At 44.0% G+C, this 20,971-nt stretch overlaps 2 protein-coding genes across 7 annotated transcripts in view; one reads left to right on the forward strand and one right to left on the reverse strand.

The window, feature by feature from the left end:
* LOC117369227 (E3 ubiquitin-protein ligase RNF182-like) overlaps positions 1-20,971 on the forward strand; it is a 107,304-nt gene that overhangs the window by 61,464 nt on the left and 24,869 nt on the right. The window lies entirely within an intron of this gene.
* The window catches only part of ZNF335 (zinc finger protein 335), a 58,243-nt gene that overhangs the window by 1,146 nt on the left and 36,126 nt on the right, over positions 1-20,971 (reverse strand). For 4 of the 6 annotated variants that reach the window (XM_033963452.1, XM_033963449.1, XM_033963448.1 and 1 more), the window contains exons 15-27: positions 19,813-20,042; positions 19,514-19,622; positions 18,219-18,313; positions 17,567-17,844; positions 16,085-16,220; positions 15,593-15,793; positions 14,362-14,504; positions 10,225-10,358; positions 9,174-9,274; positions 7,375-7,452; positions 5,093-5,176; positions 4,143-4,208; positions 734-818 (exon numbers count right to left, since the gene is read on the reverse strand). In XM_033963452.1, the coding sequence (XP_033819343.1) occupies positions 734-818; positions 4,143-4,208; positions 5,093-5,176; positions 7,375-7,452; positions 9,174-9,274; positions 10,225-10,358; positions 14,362-14,504; positions 15,593-15,793; positions 16,085-16,220; positions 17,567-17,844; positions 18,219-18,313; positions 19,514-19,622; positions 19,813-20,042 (1,740 nt within the window). Of the gene's footprint in view, positions 1-733; positions 819-4,142; positions 4,209-5,092; positions 5,177-7,374; positions 7,453-9,173; positions 9,275-10,224; positions 10,359-14,361; positions 14,593-15,592; positions 15,794-16,084; positions 16,221-17,566; positions 17,845-18,218; positions 18,314-19,513; positions 19,623-19,812; positions 20,043-20,971 lie in introns of those variants that run through there. The other 2 variants (XM_033963453.1, XM_033963454.1) reach the window with 2 other exon arrangements.

Below are 20,971 nucleotides of genomic sequence, written 5' to 3' on the forward strand. Positions count from 1 at the left end.
AGAAAAACAGCACACAGGTTCCTTATATCACTTTTCTACAACCCCAGTTTGTGAAACATAGAAACATGATGGCAGATAAAGGCCAAATGGCCCATCCAGTCTGCCCATCCGCAGCATCCACTATCTCCTCCTCTTCCTATTGGCTAAGACTCTTAACATTTGCATATCCTCTTCCTATTGGCTAAGGCTCTTTACTCCTGCATTGTGAGGTCATAGAACTTTATGATTATAGAAACATAGAAACATGATGGCAGATGAAGGCCAAATGGCTCATCCAGTCTGCCCATCCGCAACAACCATTATCTCTTCCTCTCTCTAAGAGATCCCACGTGCCTATCCCAGGCCCTCTTAAATTCAGACACAGTCTCTGTTTCCACCACCTCTTCCGGGAAACTATTTCACACATTTACCACCCTTTCTGTAAAAAAGTATTTCCTTAGATTACTCCGGAGCCTATCACCTCTTAACTTCATCCTACGCCCTCTCATTGCAGAGTTTCCTTTCAAATGAAACAGACTCGACTCATGTGCATTTACATTACGTGGGTATTTAAACATCTCTATCATATCTTTTGTGCAGAGTGCCACTGTGGTCCCCAAAGGAAATATAGTTAAGTGATTTTTTATATGGAAATGGCAATGCGTGGAAACCTTGGGCTGACATCTCAGCATGAAAATTAAGAGCATTGCCACTTTTCTTGTAAATCTGCAATCAAGTAACCATGACTACAAACCAGTAACTGCCGAGTGTGCTGCCGCCGCCTCCAGCTGTTCCTGAGTGACAATCTGTTGATCCGGTGACACTGGCACATATTGAATCTGGAAAGAAAAAGAAAAAATGTACAAGACCAAGTGGATGCAGATCCAAACGGCAAAGCTATGCGCTGCCTTCAGCTCACTGAGGGAAAATACATTTGATTAGAAGGGGAGGGATTTTAGATTTAGCTGTAGTAGTTCAAGGCTAGTTACATTCAGGTACGCTAGGTATGAACCTATTCTTGCAGGGTTTATCATCTAACACATTACACTTCTCCCTCTGTATTCGTGGGGGTTAGGGGATTAACATGACCGCGAATACTGGAAAATTGCGGTTTTCTTTTAAAAACCCTCCCGCATTTGGTGAAACAGTGAATAACAATCTCGCGTACCAGTAGTTCAACCTTATTCCAACCTTACTTCATCCCCGCTCCCCCTCTGACGCGTCCCGCCTCCCCTCTTGACTCAACTTCCTGTTTCCGGTGGGGCGGGACCCAGCGGAGGGAAAGCTCCAGGGCCGCCGCAGGCAACCTCATGTAAACTACTGCCGCTGCCGGCAACCTCAGAGACAAGTTTGAAGGTAGAACCAGTGGGGATTGAGAATGAGCGAGAGATGCCAGACCTTGGTCGTAGTAGGAGCGTGGAGGGAAAGAACCCGGACCGTGGACGGGAGGGGGGGGGGAAGGCATGCTGCCTGTGGAGAGCGCAAATGCTTGCGACTTGGCCTCTTTTGACTGATTCTTGAAAAAAGGCTGGTAATCTGTGATTTTCTCTGTGCACGCTGCGAATCGGTGCTTGGAAAAACGTATCAAAATTTTTCTCTGCAACCATGGATGACCTAATTCGGGTGGGAGGAATCAGAAGTCAAAAAAACGTGAATAATCGAAACCGCAATTGTGGAAAACGTGAATATGGAGGGAAAAGTGTAATTCTACAAACTTGGACCTTGTAAATGCCAGGCTGGGAGACTTGAACAGCGGGGCCAAAAGAATTACCAGAATGGACTCCCTCTCCCAATCTGACTGGGCTAGGGATACCATTCTGCGAATTCAAACAACAGACATGAGAAAAAGCCGTGCAATAATCAAATTCATGTTTATTAATGCCTTTCATGTCTGGGGAGAGCCAATACACGTTATCAAATTTTCTCTGCTCTCCAAAGGAGAAATTAAAGTCAAAGAAATTTATACCATATGTAACATAATGTGTAATAATTATCATATGTTAGAATAAAATGGCACAATTGATCACATGACTTCCTTCCCAGGAATACCTTATGTCATTTTACATTTAAATCCTAAATTTGCCAATACTAAGCCCAATTTTTAAACCCAGCAGGTGGCAGTATTTCACTTTTTCTTATGTACTTTGTAGCCTTCCTTAAATGTGATGGGCATCCTAATCTATGGAAAGCAGACATCCTTTTTTTATTCTCTCTGTAAAGCCTTCTTCCTGTTTTTCGTCTACCCATTCCTGACAATTCTTAACATAAGCTTTTCCTTTATTTTAACTTTGCTGTCAGCATGTGTTTTTTTCTAAGAATTTCATCTTATTAACGAATATTTTCATTTAGTTTGATTCTATCATAGCCAATTTAACCTTTTACAGACAGTTCCACAATTCAACTGTCTCATTTACTCCAAATAATTTCAAATTAATCTCCTTGTTATCACCTTGCATGCTTTTATTTTCCCGTTTTAATTATTAATAGCAGCTGGGCACGCTCATGATGTCTACATATCTTCAATAACCTGGAAGTACGTGCCACTTATGTAAGGCTGCTAAGATCCAGAGTTATAGGACAGGGTTGATCCTGTTGCATGTAAAGGACTTGTAGTTCTGATTTCTGCATTGCATTCCCTAAGAGAAGCAAGACTACAAGTCCCTTGCATGCAATGGGGTAAACCCAAGACTGGATCAATCCTGTCCTGTGAATTTGGATCCATTTGGCAGCCTTACACTTGTCTGTGCACTAGCCACTAGGGCCCGAATTCTGTATATGGTACCGATTATTGGCGGCCGCCTATAAAACGGCTGCTGATCACTTGTCAATCACGCCACGGTGCCGTATACAGAATTGCACCTCTGGGGTAGATAGGCGCTGGAAATGTAGGCTAGGGTCTAAACTGAAGTGCCAATTTAGAGAATTGCTCCATAGCTTTGTACCCGACGAAATGGAAGGAACAATAACTTGCCTAGGAATTCAATCCAGTTGACATTTAAAGTGATTTAAGTGCCGACATTCAGCAGCCGTAACCAGGCACAAAATGGCATTCTGCAGCTGCGCCGCACAGGGGTGTTATAGGGAGAGGCAATATTCAGTGTCGGCACCCACACAGCTAAATGGGCATGTAGGACTGTATAAAATTCACCTGGTTAAGCTATGCCCATGTTGGCACCCACATAACTTATGGTATCGGCTAGCATGCTTTGTGTCCACTCACCCTGCCAAGGTTAAGACCCCCCCTTTCAGGGCCCTAATAAGGTAAGACACCCCCTCACATAACAGAAATGCCTCAACTCCCAACTCGCCCCACTCCCTGGTCTATCTAAATTATCTGCTGGGAGTTTAGGTAGGTTGGGGGAAGTGGGGGTGAGTTGAGAATTCAGGCATCTCTTATGTTAGGCAAGTCCCTCTTATGTTAGGCAAGTCCCAGCTGATATTCACTGTGTCTTATGAGGGCCCTGGATGAATATCAGGCCAGATCTGCATAACGTCCCTTGGCCACTGCAGTCTCAAGTAACCTCAAATATTCAGTGCTGATGAATGGATATATCCAAGCACTGAATATATGGGACAAATTCTGCTCAGGACAGTCAGCATTTGTTTTTAGGTAAAAGCTAACCCGTACCCGGCTGAATATTGACCAGTTTGGATATAACTCAGAACTAGAAGTAAAATACAGGGACAACTAAAACAAGAGGTCATTCAGAAAAACTGAGAGGAGACTGATTCATAACGAATGCAAGGAAGTTCTTCTTCACTCAACGGGTGGTAGACACCTGGAACGCGCTTCCCGGAGAGGTGATAAGACAGAGTACAATTCTGAGGTTCAAAAAGGGACTGGATGACTTCCTGGAAGCGAAGGGGATAACAGGATAGAGGTTTACCTTACAGGACATTGAGCGAATAGGGTATGGACATTTTAGGTTAGGTAGGGAAAACATTCAGGTCATGGACCTGGAGGGCCGCTGCGGGAGCGGACTGCTGGGCACGATGGACCCCTGGTCTGACCCGGCAGAGGCAATGCTTATGTTCTTAAAGAATAAAAGTACACAACTCAAACCTTCTTAATCTGAGGCAGAGTAAGAAGCAGAGAGGGGTGTGCACATCTAGAGAATTACGTGGGAAGTATTAGGCAAAGAATACTTGTCTGGACAGTATACCTGAGACTCCTGAAGGAACTGGTTTCCCTGCTCATACTGGATGTGGGTTATTTGGCCGTCTTGCACCTGTAACAAACCAAAACACTAGTTACAACATCTGTCTACAGAGTCAGAGTTGGACTCCTTGTTCTGGAGCCAGGAGAAGCTGTTAAATCTAATCTATCTAATCTTTCCTCTTATATACCAAATCATCCCCATTAACTATGGAGCTCGACGCAGTTTACAATAACATTTATTTAGAACTAATCTGATTATTAAATCCCAGGAACATGTCTGATGGCAACATCTGCAAATACCCTGGTGTCAATTTTCTGAGGTTTAGCTGCCTTACTCTTAAGCCAAGGTGGCTAGATCAGCCCAACTTAAAACTGAGTCAGGCTGAATTCTTAAACTTGATTCTTGCAGGTCAAGGCACCTAAATTTAGGTGGCCAAAAGGAGGGCAGGGCAGTACATTAGACACTTAGCACTGATTTTCAATACTAGGTACTAAACTTAAGTACCAAAAGTTAAGCAAACGACATCTGGCCACCCAGATTTAGAAGGCATCTAAGTTCAGCTAGAAAGTTAAGTTTGGCTTCCCAAGTAAGGCAATGAATGTATTTTCTTCTATGTGCACAGACTAGATGAAAGATGGGAAATGGTCCTGCTCCAAACCATCTGGATTAAGTTTGGGTCACCTTTTCCTTATCTCATACTGTCCTGTGTACGGGGCAGCCTGCACAGCCACCTGGATATCTGATGATGAACCAGGACTTTTTCTGCTTCTTTCCCTATGTTCTGAAAACCTACCTGGCCGTGGGATTCACAGGATATTCATAAATATGCATTAGATAAATGTGTATATTTTGGAAACCTAGTAAATGCAAATATCTCATGCAAATTTATTGCGAGTCCTATGGCTATGGAGTCCTCATGGCAAGTATTTGTGCTTAATCAAAATGACTCTTGCCTGGATGTGATGTCCCTCAGGGACCACGACATATTCTTGTGGAATCAGGTGCGGCATTCCATCCTGAGAGATGATGTACTGCACCTGCACAGTAGGAAAAACCCCCCAAAAGAATGCAACATTTAGAACCATCAAATCACCATTATAAAGAAACAAAGGACAACAACATTATTCATTAAACATCACAAATGAGAATCAGTGAATGATGGATTAAGATGACAATTGTAAGCGCACACTTTTATGTAGCTGCTGCAAGGCTGTGTGGTAATTCTATAACGAAACCAAGGCGCCTAGATTTGGGGATTTTTCCAATTTTTTTTAAATTAGTATTTGCAAAATTAACAACAAACAAACAGAATCAGAATATAGCTGCTCCTTTCATACTCTGATCATATGAGAATACCACCAACAGAGGTATATTTATAACAGAATAAACAAGACACTACAAAATTCTCCCCCAAAACAACCCCATTCACCTCATCAAACAACTGAGCACTTGTCAATGGCTTAACAGGCCACATTATAACAACTGACATTTAAACAAGTACCCAAAACTGTTTATAGAAACATAGAAGATGACGGCAGAAAAGGGCTACAGCCCATCAAGTCTGCCCACTCTACTTACCCACCCCCTGTCTATGCCCTAATGACCAAATTTCCTTATCTTGACCCTCGTAGGGATCCCCCTCTTTTACGACACTGCGATAGAAGTTTCTAGCGCGGGGAGCCGCACTGAATGGCCCGCGGTGCTCCCGACGCACGTAGGAACTCAATGAGCGTCAGGAGCAGCGCAGGCCATTCAGCGCTACTCCCTGCGCAAGAAACTGCTATCGCAGTTTCGTAAAAGGAGGCCTATGTGTTCTAGGGGAGCGTGTAGCCCAGTATGGTTGCGCCTATGTTTCGTTATGGAAAAGCAAAATAACCCAGTATCAGCGAGCACCACATTTAGATGCCAAAATGTGACAGAGATGTACAGTCTACAGCAGTGGTCTCCAATGCGCGGCCCGCACAGTCCTCCCACGGTAGCTGAAATGCTTTTCAAATCCTGTAAAAGGTATTCATTTCAATCTTGCCCGCTTAAGAGATTGTTTGCAGCTACTATTTTAGGTACGTTGCTCAGGTGTCTCGTTTATGGAATTTGCTACCATTCACAATCCAAAGTAAAGTGAGTTTTTAAAATAAGAACATAAGAATTGCTGTACTGGGACAGACCGAAGGTCCATCAAGCCCAGTATCCTGTTTCTAACAGTGGACAACCCAGATCCCAAATACCTAGGTAGATCCCAAGTAGTAAAACAGATTTTATGCTGCTTATCCTAGGAAGAAGCAGTGGATATCCCCAAGCCATCTCAATAATGGCCTATGGACTTCTCTTTTAGGAAATTATCCAAACCTTTTTTAAACCCTGCTAAGCTGATTTCACCTCATTCTCCAGCAACGAATTCCAGAGTTTAATTACATGTTGTATGAAGAAATATTTCCTCCAGTTTGTTTTAAATCTACTACATAATTGCTTCATCATATGCCTCATAGTCTTAGTATTTTTTGGAAAGAGTAAACAAGCGATTCATATCTATGCTTTCCACTCCACTCAGTATTTTATAGACCTCTATCATAGCACCCTTGAGCCATCTCTTCTCCAAGCTGAAGCTTTTAGCCTTTCCTCATAGGGAAGTTATCCCATCTCTTTTATCATTCTCTGCACCATTTCTAATTCCGCTATATCTTCTTTGAGGAGCTGCATGTCAAAACAGCTCCTGATTGGATAAGGCCCGACTTAGTGCAGAAGAGGTGGTCGAAGCATACAGCGAGTGATTTCCTGCACTCGCCGGCGCTCCAGCTGCTCTCTCCCGCTGCCCTCTCCTTGTCAGCGGTTCACGGTCAGAAAATACCGCGAATGACCTGGACTGCTGATCGCGAATGACCGGGGGAACACTGTATTCTGTAAGTTGCACATTATATGTCCGAGTCCTGCATGCATCCTGCCCATGCCCCTTGCAAATACACGCTATGTACGTTAAGCAGATGTTGCCTGGTTATAGCACTTCTACAAGTATGTGTACACAAACATGCTTTATGTAAGGGCTTATATTCTAAGCATTTACCTGCACCACATGCGAGCACCTAGGTTACAGAATTGCCCTTTAAATGCCAGTTTGGGATTGGCTTGACAACCTTTGTGTAGGTGGGGGTGAAACACTTAGGTGAAATGTACCTCAGGGAAAGCAGTTTTTTTATTAGCCCTCAGATTAAACCACCTCCCATCAGTAATCGCCCATTACCTGGTTATCGGCAGTTACTAAGTGCTGCACAGTCTGTCCATCGGCTGTTCTGATCTCTTGGATGTAAGCAGTCTCCCCCTGCATCAGTGAAAAGTAAAGTACTACTGAGACAGGCTGCAGAGCTGTGCTCAGAGGCTCCTTCTGAACGTCCGTTCTGATAGAGACAGCCATGTGGCAGGTAATTTTTAAAAGACCGGAGAGCCTTTTCTACAATTACCCTGTTGTATATACACAGTGCACAAGTGTTTTTGAGGGCGAATTCTGGGAGGAGCAGGGGCAGAGCTGCTGTGTATACAGTACCCCCCCTAAAATTCACGGGGGTTCCATTCCAGGAACACCTGTGAATTTTGAAAAACCGCAAATGCGGTTTTGAATCTGTAAAAAGGCAGGAGAGAGCAGCTGGGGTACCGGCGGGTGCAGTAAATCATACCCGGTATACTCCCGGGGGGGGGGGGGGAGAGAAGGAGGAATCGGCTGTGCAGAAAGATGATTCATGGACTCATTCCCTGTATTTTCTGACCGGAAGAGGCAGTCAGAAAATACCGCAAATAACTGAGTCCGCGAATTTGTGGGGGAACACTGTATACATAACTTGCACAGGCTTACACCTGCTGTGGAACAGTGCTGGCATTTGGGTACTATGGAGCTAATTCTGGGAGTCTTATTTTATAAGTGCACATATGCTGCCTTGATACTATTTGTTTAATTGGTTTCAAATCACGTCCTCCCAGGAGAGCTTCGAATGGGTTATAAGTTTACACACATATTAAAGTGTATTTATACAAGGTGATGGCAAACACGGCGTGGCAGGACCTTGTCTGACAGAGATGGCAAAACATAGTGAACAAAGCATGGTAAAAACATGACCAACATGGTGTGGTGAGACATAGCATGACGAGCATTGTATGACAAAACATAGCATGGCAAAATAGTATTACAAGTGTGGCAAACCTAGTATGACACGGCAGTATTATATGTAACATGGTCAAACCTAGCGTGGTAGACATGGGATGGCAAACGTAGTGGACATGAGAATTTGTAGCATGGTGTGACAAATTTAGTATGAAAGATGACAGTATGATGAAACATGATGTGGTTGGACATATTGATAGTTCAGTGGGGTCTTGCACAATGGAGACTATATATTATACCACAGGAGGTGAATTGATAATGGATGCTATTTTTCACTTCTCACACAGACATCCCTGCATAAGAGCAGGGCCTTAAGGGCAAATGGGAAAAATCAGAGCTGACCCTATATTTGGCCTGGGGAAGCTACTCTACCTGTTGGTTTAAGCACAGGTGTCAAAGTCGGTCCTCGAGGGCCGCCATCCAGTCGGGTTTTCAGGATTTCCCCAATGAATGTGCATGAGATCTATTAGCATTCAATGAAAGCAGTGCATGCAAATAGATCTCATGCATATTCATTGGGGAAATCCTGAAAACCCAACTGGATGGCGGCCCTCGAGGACCGACTTTGACACCCAGGTGTCTAATGACACTGTAGCCTCAGTGCTACAAATTCTTAGAGAAGGGGGAATGCATTGTAGGGATAGTGTTGTTCCTCCCTTGTCTGCTAATAATTCAGGAAGAGACTCCTAACCTTAAACGATGCCTGGCATGGATCAGTTTACTTTTAACTGGAGACTTGTTCACATTTTGTGCTACAGCTTGGGACTGCAGGGGGTGACCAAGAGCCCCCTTTCCTCATATTCCCATTTAAGAACACTGAAGACTGCTAAGTTAATGACCCTCGGATCACTTATCCAGTCTAGATTTGAAAGAAGAGGCTTTCTTACTTCGTTAGATAACGTCTGCTCCTGTGCAACGATGATATGGTCTTGTCCCAGAGCTTGCTGCAGACCCTCAGACAACATGGCTTGACCCGACTGCAATGCAGCTGGAAAACAAAAGATGAACCAGTTTGCTAAAAACAAGATACATTTCAGGGTGCCTGCCATCTGATGCACAGACACTGCTTGACCTATAATTTATTTTTTTTTTTTCATTTTATATATTTTATTTCCCATGTTTATTTATCAAAAGTATGTATACAGAAGTCCAAAAACCAACCAACCCAGAAACAGTAAAATACAGCATCTGATGAACAGCACAAGCAAAGATATACAAAAACAAGGATTGTAACTGCATAAAATTCGGCTAGATCCCACCCCAACTTACTATATACTCGGCATCATAGAAATCAACCCACAATTCTAATAACTTGCATCTAAGTCATTCATATCAATTTGAACTCAGTTTTGAAAAGGATTACGTTTAACATTTTATGTATTGTTTTGCAAGTGCTTTAAAATAATCCAGGCCATATATCGTTTGAGCTATGCCGTATGCCTTTGTACCCCAGCAAGAACACTGTGGTTGTAGCAATAGGCTCTGCTTTGAATTCCACCACCTCTGGCTGTAAATTTGCAAATAATCCACTACCTGGCATTTACCTATTTGGAATATAAGCTTTGGAACTGGTTTGCTGGTGAGTTATGAGCTGAGGATCATTATTTGACTTCTAGGAAATCATGAAGATGCTATCTTTAGCTAATTAAGGATTAAAACACAGTGTGTTATTTTGTATGTATAGTGTATTTTATGCTAAAATGTTTTGTACCTCACTTAGATATATTATTGATAGTCCAAACTAAACTCACCCTTTGATACAAGATTTAGACACTCCTACAGGTCACTCAAGACCTTCACTACTACCCTTCTTTGCATCTCAGTAATGGAAAATATAGCATGCCCCCTCCCCTCTATTTACTCTTCGGCTACCACCATTCATTCAAGCCCCTGAGCTCAACTGCTTTAGGAGAGCTTTAATAAGATCAAGTCTCTTACACTGCAGTGTGGCCAGTGCATCCTCGTCACTGTTCAGGACAATACGCTGTGATGTCACTTGCCTCAAGGATTTCTTCCCCTCTGAGCTGTGCAGCCGCTCAATGTGGAACTTGAGATGTCCGTTTCGATTGAATCTGTCAAGACAACCAAAGGAGTAAAGGGATACGTGACAAAATACTTGAGACAGACAGACAGACATCACAAAAGACTGCCGACTCTGCCACAATACTTGGAGCACTTCAGCTACGCTTTACTACCTATGCCATAAATTATGTGTATAAGGGAATGGGGGGTGGGAAGAGAGGGAGCTTAGTAATTCAGACTCAACTGTGGATGGTTTGCAGAGGGTCAGATTTTTTTAAGCCCATGGAGAGGTCACAGATCCATAAGTAGTTTGTACCCAGGGACCTGCATGTTCATTTGAAAAGGAAAACTCCCAAGGAGTTTCCCTTTGAAACGTCTTGCCTAGCAGAGACTTTGGCAACATAAGTTCGCATGCACGAATGCCTCCTTAACAAACAGGCGTGGAGAGTTAAAATACTCTCTCTGTGTACTGTGCTGGGATGGCCTTACTGCTGTTGCCCCCTTCATTTGTTCCCTTTTCCTCAGGTTAGAGTGGAGCACTGTCCTGAAAGAGGTATCTCTACAAGTAAACAGAGAACTGCTTTCAGTGTCTTTCCAGAGTGGCACAGCTCACTAATGGGTACTCTCAGTCTGTTCTCAGTCTCCAGCAGGTGGGGTTGGTAAGCTCGGGCAGTCTTCCCTGGTTTAGTGTAGGCCTGTTGGACTTTGTTTAGGCCTTCTTGTCCCTTCTGGTGCCGGATTGAGCTTGGGGGGACCTTTTTGGGGGTCCATCCGACCTCGGGGGTGTCACACTCGACGGGTCGAGTCCCCCCCCCCATCTCCCGAAAGAAGGCCTAAACAAAATCCAACAGGCCTACACTAAACCAGGGAAGACTGCACAAGCTTACCAATCCCACCTGCTGGAGACTGAGAAGAGACTGAGAGTACCCGTCAGTGAGCTGTGCCGGTCTGGAGAGACTAAAAGAAAATTAGCAGGTAAGAACCTAATTTATCCTTACTACATTACATTACATTGGTGTTTTTTATTCCGCCAATACCTTGCGGTTCTAGACAGATTATAATAAGAGGAGATTCTGGTCATATTACAAGATAGCTATTTGGTTATATGGCATTTGGTGCCCACAGGTTTCTGTCTTCAAATCAGAGCTTCAGCAGTTGAACTAAAGGACCAGCTACTGTCACTGAGCCAGTATAGAAGAAACCTATCCACGTCAACCTGAGTGCTCATATCGCCTTCTCCTGTTAACACCCTGTCACCAGCTTGCAAAACTGAAAGATTAAAAAAAAAAAAAAAAAAAAATCTGCTGCAAGGCTGAAGATCTTGCTTTCTCTTACTGTTCTCAGATTTTGTCTTCACAATCTTTCTTGCAGTGAACCATAGAGAATCTCCAGCAGCTGGTGCTTGTTTTCCAAACAAAAAAACTAAAGTAAAGACTGATTCTGGACCTATAAAAATTGGTACCATTTCTAATAGTTTGAAGTTTTGATTTCCTATTTCTCTACCTAACATGAAGGTCTGAGTATCCTCTATATGGAAAGATGGGCGACAATATACATGCATAAAATTTGAATTCAGTTCATTTTAAAATTAACACTATCCCAATTTACTAGTTTTAGCCACTAGTTCCGATTCAGCTCCACAATATTTTTCTATTTTGCATTTTTTTGTTTAGGTCATTTGTCGTTAAAACCGCCTGCCTGAGAGCTGGCTCTTGCGCAACCTAGTTTTAAGTGAGAGGTTCCATGGCATGCTTACTTTGTAGGGCTGGAAATTTATCAGCAATTGAAGGCTGGATTTCTAAACCAGACTGGTTTCTTTTCCCAGCAAAAGTCTTCCTGCAGAAAAGCAGGTACAAAAGTGCACAAACCCTTTCTAGCCATGGGCAATTTAAAAAAACAAAACCCACTAACTAGATGCTTTGGAATTCGCTGCATAATCATTTACGCATCAAATCCGTATTAAATCAAAATGAAAAACATTCTTGTTCCAGGACGCTTTTGGACAATAACTGTCCTTTTAAAGAACAAAACAAGCTTTATAGCTTTTTACCCTTTTACTGTGCTCTTTTCCTCAAAGATTGTAGTTCTAGCCCTTCTTCCCCATTTGTGTGAAGTAAGGTCATATGTTTTGTTATGCGTTTTATTAACCTACCCTGGTCTTGTTTAGTACTTCTAATTTTAATTTGTTTTTATGGAAAATATTTTTACATTGTACCCCGCCTAGAAATTTGACTAAGCGGTATAAAATTTTTTAAAAATAAACTTGAAACTTGATGCTTTACCTAATACATCTTGGACACACAGACTTTGCAATTAGGGGCTCCTTTTACGAAGCCGCGTTAGCAGTTTAACGTGCGTAATACCGCGTGCTAATTTGCCGGCTGCGCTAGCCGTTACCACCTCCTCTTGAGTAGCCGATAATTTTTTGGCTAGCGCGGGGGTTAGCGCGCGCTAAAAGTGTGCGTGCGATAAAGCCGCTAACGCGGCTTCGTAAAAGGAGCCCTAAGTGAGTAGTTTATAAGGCGCTCCCCAATAATATATTCTCTAGAATGAGAGAGAATTTTTTCACTCAAATGTCTAGAGTCTTGAGTCTTTACAAGGAGCACCTCTGATCCTCCCCTTATCGGAACCAGTCTGTGCTTGAGTTCTGATGACTGCTTTAGTATCCTCTTCCACTTCTCAAAAGTCGCCAACAGATTCTCTAATGTAGTTCTTCAACCACCGGTCCATGGACCAGTGCTGGTCCACAGAAATTTCCTGCCGGTCCACAGGGCCAGCACGTGCATCAGGCCCAAAACAGTGTTCTTCAACCGCCAGTCCACGGTGCGATCGATGCGGCGTTATCTTTGAGCCAGCTCCCTCTTCCTCACTGATTCAGTGCACAAAGCCATGGGCAGTGGCTCCTACGGGCATCCTGCGCCTGAACCAGAAGCCTTCTCTCTGACGTTGCAACGTCAGAGGGAAGGCTTCCAGATGAGGCATAGGATGTGCAAGGTGCAATTAGTACTATTATGGGGGCAGGGTCTGGGGTGGAGATTGAGTAGAGATGGGCGGGGTCTGGCCCACAACTTAGCCCAGTGTTCTTCAACCGCCGGTCCACGGATCGATGCTGGTCCACAGAATAATTATTTTATTTCTGCCGGTCCACAGGTGTAAAAAGGTTGAAAAACACTGCTCTAATGCATATGCAAGAGAGATTTGCATACCCACTGTATGTAAATCTTTCTCATGTATATTCATTAGGGATATCAAGTTTCTTTATTTTTGATATACCATCTATCAAAACAAGTTTCTAAACGGTGTACAATATAAAAAGATTGCAAAAAAACCCAAAAAAACCCCAATTAAAATAGATAAATAAAAGCAATATTTTATCAGATATTAAAAATCCTAGACAAATTTAGGTTAACGTACATGAAAGAGAAGGAAAGTAGGGGAGGGAGAGGTTGTTTAAAATACATCGAAGTAAAATTAATAAAAAAAGGACGGTAAATGGGGAGTGGCAAAACATTAGGATGGGAATTACTTTAGAAGAAGCATTAGATGTTTCAAAGCTTCACAAGAATCACGGGATTAAGAGTAAAGGCATCTTTAAAGAGGAAAGTTTTAAGTTTGGCTTTAAATTTTTCAAGCGAGTTCTCTAATCGAACATCTGATGGAAGGGCATTCCACAGAGAGGGGGTGGTGACTGAAAAAAATTGATTTGCGAGTAGTATCGTAAAACAGTTCCCGTATTGCGGTATGGAGATATCCTGAAAACCTGACACATTGGTAGTCCTAAAGGACAGGGAGTGAAGACCACTAGCCTAGCCTATGTTCTCAGTTCCAGATCAGGGCTCAGAGCTCTGCTTGTGAATGCCACAGTCAAAATATCACAGTAGATAAGGAGGACTATTAAGCCTATCTAGTTTACAAAGTCCATTTCTAGTGCAGTTGTTTCCCTCACTTCTTCAGAGTTAAGGATTATCTGAGCTAGTTCCATGTTCTCTTAAATTATGGTAATGTTTTTATCTCAAGTACAACCACCCTTCTCCCCTGAGAGCAAACACCAACCTCTGTCCACAGATCTGGCAGACAAAGGGCTTCTCATTGGTGTGGGTCAGCATGTGCCTGCGCAGGTCCTTCTTGTTCTTGGAGGCGAAGCTGCATTGGCTGCATTTATGGGGTCGAAGGTTGGCATGCTGGGTCATGTGAGTCTGTCACACAGAGACCATACCAGGTGTCAAATCATTCCCTTAGCCACAATCAGAAGTTTATCCTCTGTTATCAAACAGCACTAGAACCCTGTACCCCATTAAAAAACAAAAACAAAAACAAAATGAGCCATGTGGATTCCCAAAGTAGAAAACAATTTTAATGATTTTTATGGTCTTTCTTTTTCTGCCCCCATCTAGCACCAAAGGATATCCTTAAATGTTGCTTGCATTGTTATCCTGTAGTACAGGGCTGCCCAAGTCCGGTCCTCGAGATCTACTGGCAGGCCAGGTTTTCAGGATATCCACAATGAATATGCATGAGAGAGATTTGCCTGCACTGCCTTCTTGGTATGCAAATCTCTCTCATGCATGTTCACTGTGGATATCCTGAAAACCTGGCCTGCCAGTAGATCTCGAGGACCGGACTTGGGCAGCCCTGCTGTAGTATTTCACGTTCATGTGCTATTGGCCATACTTAGGATTTCCACATCATCCCTTACTTGGCCTTCCTCTTCACCAACCTCACAAGAGTCAGTGTCTCATTCCTAAGGCTGCATTACAACCGTCCCACTTACAAAAGAGTCAATATCCCATACGATGGACTCCATTACCCTCCTCCACCCACACCGCTACCATCTCTCCCCTCAAAAATTTCCTCCTACACGAGTTTATTAACTTCTCCCTCCCCACCCCAAGAGTCAGTGACCCATACACAAGGTTGTACTACTCTCCCCCATCCAGGGCTCCATCACCCCCTTCCCTCAAGAATCAGAACCCCAGAAACAGAGTTGCACTATCCTCCCCCCATCCAAAGCTGGATTTAAAGTTTTGGAATCCACAAGACCAAACAGCAGATCCCAGACAGTGGGGTGCACCACAGTGGCACTCCTATGAAGCAGCACATGCACATGGTCCTATGGTAAGTAGGAGCAGGCTCCATATTTGGTGCCCTAGGCTATCACCTATGCTTAAATCCAGGCCTGCATTAATCTTCCTTCCCCCTCCCCCACAAGAGTCAGTGTCCCTGGCATATAGCTGCATTACTCTTTCCCATCCACGGCTTCTTCTTGTTTGCAAGTCATACCTACCTTGACCTCTGGCCACGACATAGCCATGAAAGTACAGTCCGGACACCTGAATGTATTTGGCCCGGTATGTGCTCTCTTGTGGGCCTCCATTTCTGCTCGGCCTGTGAATGGCGCGTTGCAAATCTTACAGGAGAACTTCTTTGCAGCAGACTGAGGATTTGAGCTTCCTGATGATGGACCAAAGGAAGGGTCTCCACTAAGCTGCAAGGAGAGAATATCAAGATGAAAATGTAGCGCTATAAGCTCCAGTCTTATTCAGCACACTACATGACCTAGCACAGAGTGCTACCCACTTCTCCTTTCATTACAAGGTCTCTCTTGACTCTTGTCCATCTGGATCTCATCGGGATACTAGCACACAGCTGTCCCCTTTTCTTCCAAGTCCTTTCCTATTGGAGGGCCGAGTCCTGCAGCAGCTGCATGGAAGTGCAGGACCCGGCCCTTGATTGAATAACTGACTACTGGGATTGGGGCAAGTTTCATCTCTTTTACCTCCACATGGTGGAACTGTGTATCTTGAATGCCGGGTGCCATGACGTAGTGGTTCTTATGTTCCTTTACACTCTCTGTCACCATGCCTTCACTCGCCACAACCGAGTCTGGGGTCTCCATCGTGCCATCAGCCCCACTACAAAGAAAGAACACACACATACTAAGGTTTAGTTTAGTTTAATATGTGACATCCATATCAAGAACATATAGAAGGAAAAGAACAAAAGTAATGGGATATCTTGAGTTTTAGGTGATAAATAGCTACTGATCATTACTTCACAAGCGTGTGTTAAGTAATGGGTAGTCTAGGTACATTCTGTTACTGTCTTAAGATGCCTCCCTGTCTTATGCAGTTAGGCCCAGATTCTCACTGGGACTCCAAAAGTTAGGCAGCGGTCGGCGTTTTACCGCCACCTAACTTGTTTTAATTGGTGCTAAAAGACGTGGTACTTGACCAAGTGGGTGCCGCTAAGCAGCCTCCAGGGCCGACGCCTAGGTCTCTGGCGGCTAGCAGCACATGGTGATGACGAAGCCCGGAAGTGGGTGTGGTTAGGGGGGGCAACGCCAAACTTCGACGTCACTTTGCGCTGCTGGTCGTGATTCTGACGGGATCCTAGGCGGCAGAAATGTAGGCCTGTGAAACCATGCCCTAAATTTCCGGCACCCAGAGTCCCGTCAAGCTGTGATTCAGGAAGCAGCACCTGCCGGTGATTGACGTGCCAAGCTAAGGGTTCTAGCAATTAAGCCCGCGCTGTAAGAGTGGAACAAGGCCGGCACGATTTCGGGAAATGTTCTGGACCAAGACACTGCAGGCAGCGTCGATGTGGGTCCTTCAGCGAAATCGCGCGCTGGCACTTGCTACACTTTTTAAAACCGGTGATTGGCCGGGACATAGGCCGAAAAAGCTCCGCCGCGAGATCGAAGGCGCGGGGCCTGAGCCACGCGGCCGACCCGGCTGCCTCGCCGGAAGAAAATTTTTTTTTTTTTTTTAAAGAATAAAAACAAAGAAAGAACACGATAAAGAGTAAAATAAACCCCAAATCGCGGCAATTAGAAGGCAAAAACGGGAATTCAGTCAGCGCAGAATTGAAGTAAAACTTCTCAGCTCCGCGGAAAGAAAAGAACTGAGGAGACACGCCCGGAGCATCGGGCGGGAAGGCACTGGCGCATGCGCGGTGCGGGCATCTCGAAACTTCTGAGTTTCTTCAAGCAAAATATGCTTGTGAGACGTCCATATCGGGGCTCTGTCGGATGACATCACCCACTAGTGTCCTGGGATAAAATCCTTTACCGTTTGGCGCTTTGTGAACTGGCATTCTATGAGTATATGGAATATCTATTACTTGATTTGAGATGCATGCAATAAAGTACATGTGACAGGATTTATGAGGGGTTGCTTTTGAAGGTGACTTGACGTGCAGCAGGCTCCCATTTGTACAGAATCAGCCCCTTATTGTCTGGATTGACTTCCTTCCCCCTCACCTGTATAGGCCTCTCGTCGTCTGGATCTCCTCGCCTCCTGGGGTGATGATGCTGTATTCAGCCGCCGAACCGAAAGGATTGATGGTGATCTGCTGTATCTCAGAGCTGCCGATGGTCTCCTCGAAGGCTTCCTCTTGAACCACAGCATCTCCATGCTCATCCACGTGCAGCGTGACCACCTTCTGGTGTTGCAGAGCGGAGTTTAGCTGATCCTGGGGACTCGTGGTTACTTCCGATACCTGGGCTTCACTTAACTGGTTTGATTTTACTACAGCCACCTGCAGAGGGATGTCAGCTCAGATGTAATGGGGAGGATAGTATCTCATATAATCCATCATCTACTGTTCTCTTTATACCGATTACACATTTCATAATATAAATTATTTTCTTTATGTGCCAATATTCCACTTGACAATCATTTGTGATTTATTAAGAAGAGAAAAAGGAAGGCACTCATTAAATTTAACCTTTCCTAACTCTTCAGTACAACTCCCAACTATGAGATGACATCTCACTATTTCTACGTTTTGTACAACAGCACCTTCTTGTGGCCAAGAAAGGACTACACAGCTAATTTCAGTTTTATTCTTACTCAGTTCTTCATAGGTACTATGCTCTCTCATGGGGCTTTATTAACTTCCAAAGAAATTACCTGCAATGACCCAGTTGACATCTCTCTCTGCACTCTCATGTTCAACAAGAGATCCAATGCAGTCTGTGTGGCAAGGTCTGCTGTCTCTCCCGCTGCTGTAGGAGAAAATCAGCATTAAATCTTCACTTGCCAAGCATAATTCATCACCCACCAGAGATCTCACCATCCTTACAGTCACCCATCTCAGGCCGCAATACCACCTACCAGAAATGTCACTAATCTCAAACATATCTAGTTATGATGACTTACCAGTTATCCCTAGATCCTTAAAACCACTGGCCAACAAATCCCATCTTTCACCATTTCCTTAACACCGAGGAAGGGCACTTTCCAAAAGCCATTTTCCCACCCTGCATGTGTACCTTTACCCAAGTTTTCTTGGAAGCATTAGCTTAGGTCCAGAAAAGCAACAATATACATAGCTTGACATTTTCAATACTACGTGGATTATTTCTGCCTGAAAAAAATATCCACAAAGAGGTGCAATGTGTGCTGGTACATACTCCTAGGGAAGTTTTCAAAAGAGGAACGTGCACCTTTACATTCCCCTTGAGAACCAGTGCAAAATCTACCCAACGAAGTACATGCGGACTTTGCAATTGCTTGCAAAGCCTTGAAAAATACCTTTGATGAATACACAATGAAAATATCTTCCTGTAACAGATAGAAAGGCTTCTTCTTTTATTCATTTATAAATTTTGTATACCCTTTTCTTGGGATCCCAGTCAAGATGGTGTACATAAGTAATACATTTAAGAAACATAATAATAATAATAACACAGTAACAAATATTTAAGCAGATGGAAATAAAAACTGCTTTAGACCTTTTCTAAAAACCAAGAGGAGTCTCTCCTTTTAACACCTCAAGGAACTTATTCCACTACTCAACTGTATAATGCAGTGTCTCGCAAACTTTCTGGCCGGCGGCACACTAAATCCAGTGCCCCGGCTGGAAGGCACCCAGAAATGCGCAGACATTAACGCAATGATGTCATGCGCATGAGTCAAGTCATTGCGTTGATGTCCGCGCATGTGCAGAGGCCCATCTGGCCGCGACCCGCTTCAGTGGAGGGATCCGGGAGGTGCGGGGAGAGGAGGAGAGATGCCGATCAGGAGGAGAGTCATCCATACCAGCTGACTGTCTACAGGATGTGCCTCTCGCCACGAGAGGCACGTCCTGAAGGCAGTCAGCTGGCATGGATGACTCTCCTCCTAGCCAGTGTGTTGCAGCACACCTGAAATCTCAGGAGGCACACAGAAGTTTGCAACACACTGGTTTAATGCAATAAACTTACCTTGTTCATAAATAATAGTTTGAGTTCCTAGCGTATCCCGTTTTCCCCCTGGAGTTTCTTCTGGTGGTGATGTTTGGACAGTATGGCATGACACAGTTTCAGATGTTACCTACATAATCAGTACAAAATGGACAATTCTCAAAGTAAATGCAAAAGGCTAAAGAATTAAAAATATACAAAAGATAAAGCGAGAAATGGAGACACAGAAATATGCAACCCTCCAGGAATAGAAACCGGTAGAAAAAAAAGAAAATACATCTGGATCAAAGAAAGATGCACAAGATGGAGTAAGGCTGTACCGTGGGACTGCAGGTGTTCTCTTCGGCCATCTGCACTTGTGTGTGCTGCTGTTTCAGCTCCTCAATCTGCTGTAGTGTGAAGAAAGGACGCCGACGGCAGGGTGGCTCCTCTGGGTGCGTTTTTGCCCATTCCTGGAATTTGGTTGCATGGCGGCACTGCACATGGAGACGGAGGTTCTTTTTGTGCTTGGTCGTGAAATGGCAGTAATCGCATGCAAAGGGTTTTCCACCTGGGCAAGGGAGAAGCCCAAGAAATAAAATGAAGACACAGGACAGCAGTGATGCAAGGCAGAAGCCCAACAGAAGGAATAAAGATGGGGAAATACAAACATGGAAAAAAAAAAGTAGCACAATATAAATTTCCTCTCTTTTTCTTGAAGTAGTCAAAAAGACAGAGCACCATCTATAATTTTACTATAACATTTATTAATTTATTCAGTTTTCTATACTGTTCTCCCAGGGGAGCTCAGAATGGTGCACATGAATTTATTCAGGTACTCAAGCATTTTTCCCTGTCTGTCCTGGTGGGCTCACAATCTATCTAATGTCCCTGGTGCAATGGGGGGATTAAGTGACTTGCCCGGGTCACAAGGAGCTGTGTGGGTTTGAACTTACAACCTCTGGGTGCTGAGGCTATAGCTTTAACCACTGCGCCACTCTGAATTCAAAATGTAGTAAAAGTGAGCCAAGTACAGGACAATCCAGCCATTGTGACATCACTGATGAGGTTGGCTCTTAGGCATTGGTGGAATGAGGCATTATGATGTCACAATACCAGCGGCTGAAACTTTTCACACTATTTATTCATTCAATTTTCTATACCTTTCTCCCAGAGGAGCTCAGAATGGTTTACATGAATTTGTTCAGATGCTCAAACATTTTCCCTGTCCCCATGGGCTCACAATTTATCTAATGTACCTGGGGCATTGAGGGGATTAAGTGACTTGCTCAGGGTCACAAGGAGAAGCATATGTTTGAACCCACAACCTCAGGGTGCTGAGGCAGTAGCTTTAACCACTGCGCCACACTCTTCCCATCTAGTCGAAACAGCCTGTTTAAGACTATTAGAGAATGACACGGGGACATGGGCTCTACCTATGCATGACTGGCAACATCCATACAACACTATCTAGTTAACGCATGCAGATATGGACATATC

Source organism: Geotrypetes seraphini, chromosome 11 (assembly GCF_902459505.1).
Source record: "Geotrypetes seraphini chromosome 11, aGeoSer1.1, whole genome shotgun sequence".
Taxonomy (NCBI): Eukaryota; Metazoa; Chordata; class Amphibia; order Gymnophiona; family Dermophiidae; genus Geotrypetes; species Geotrypetes seraphini.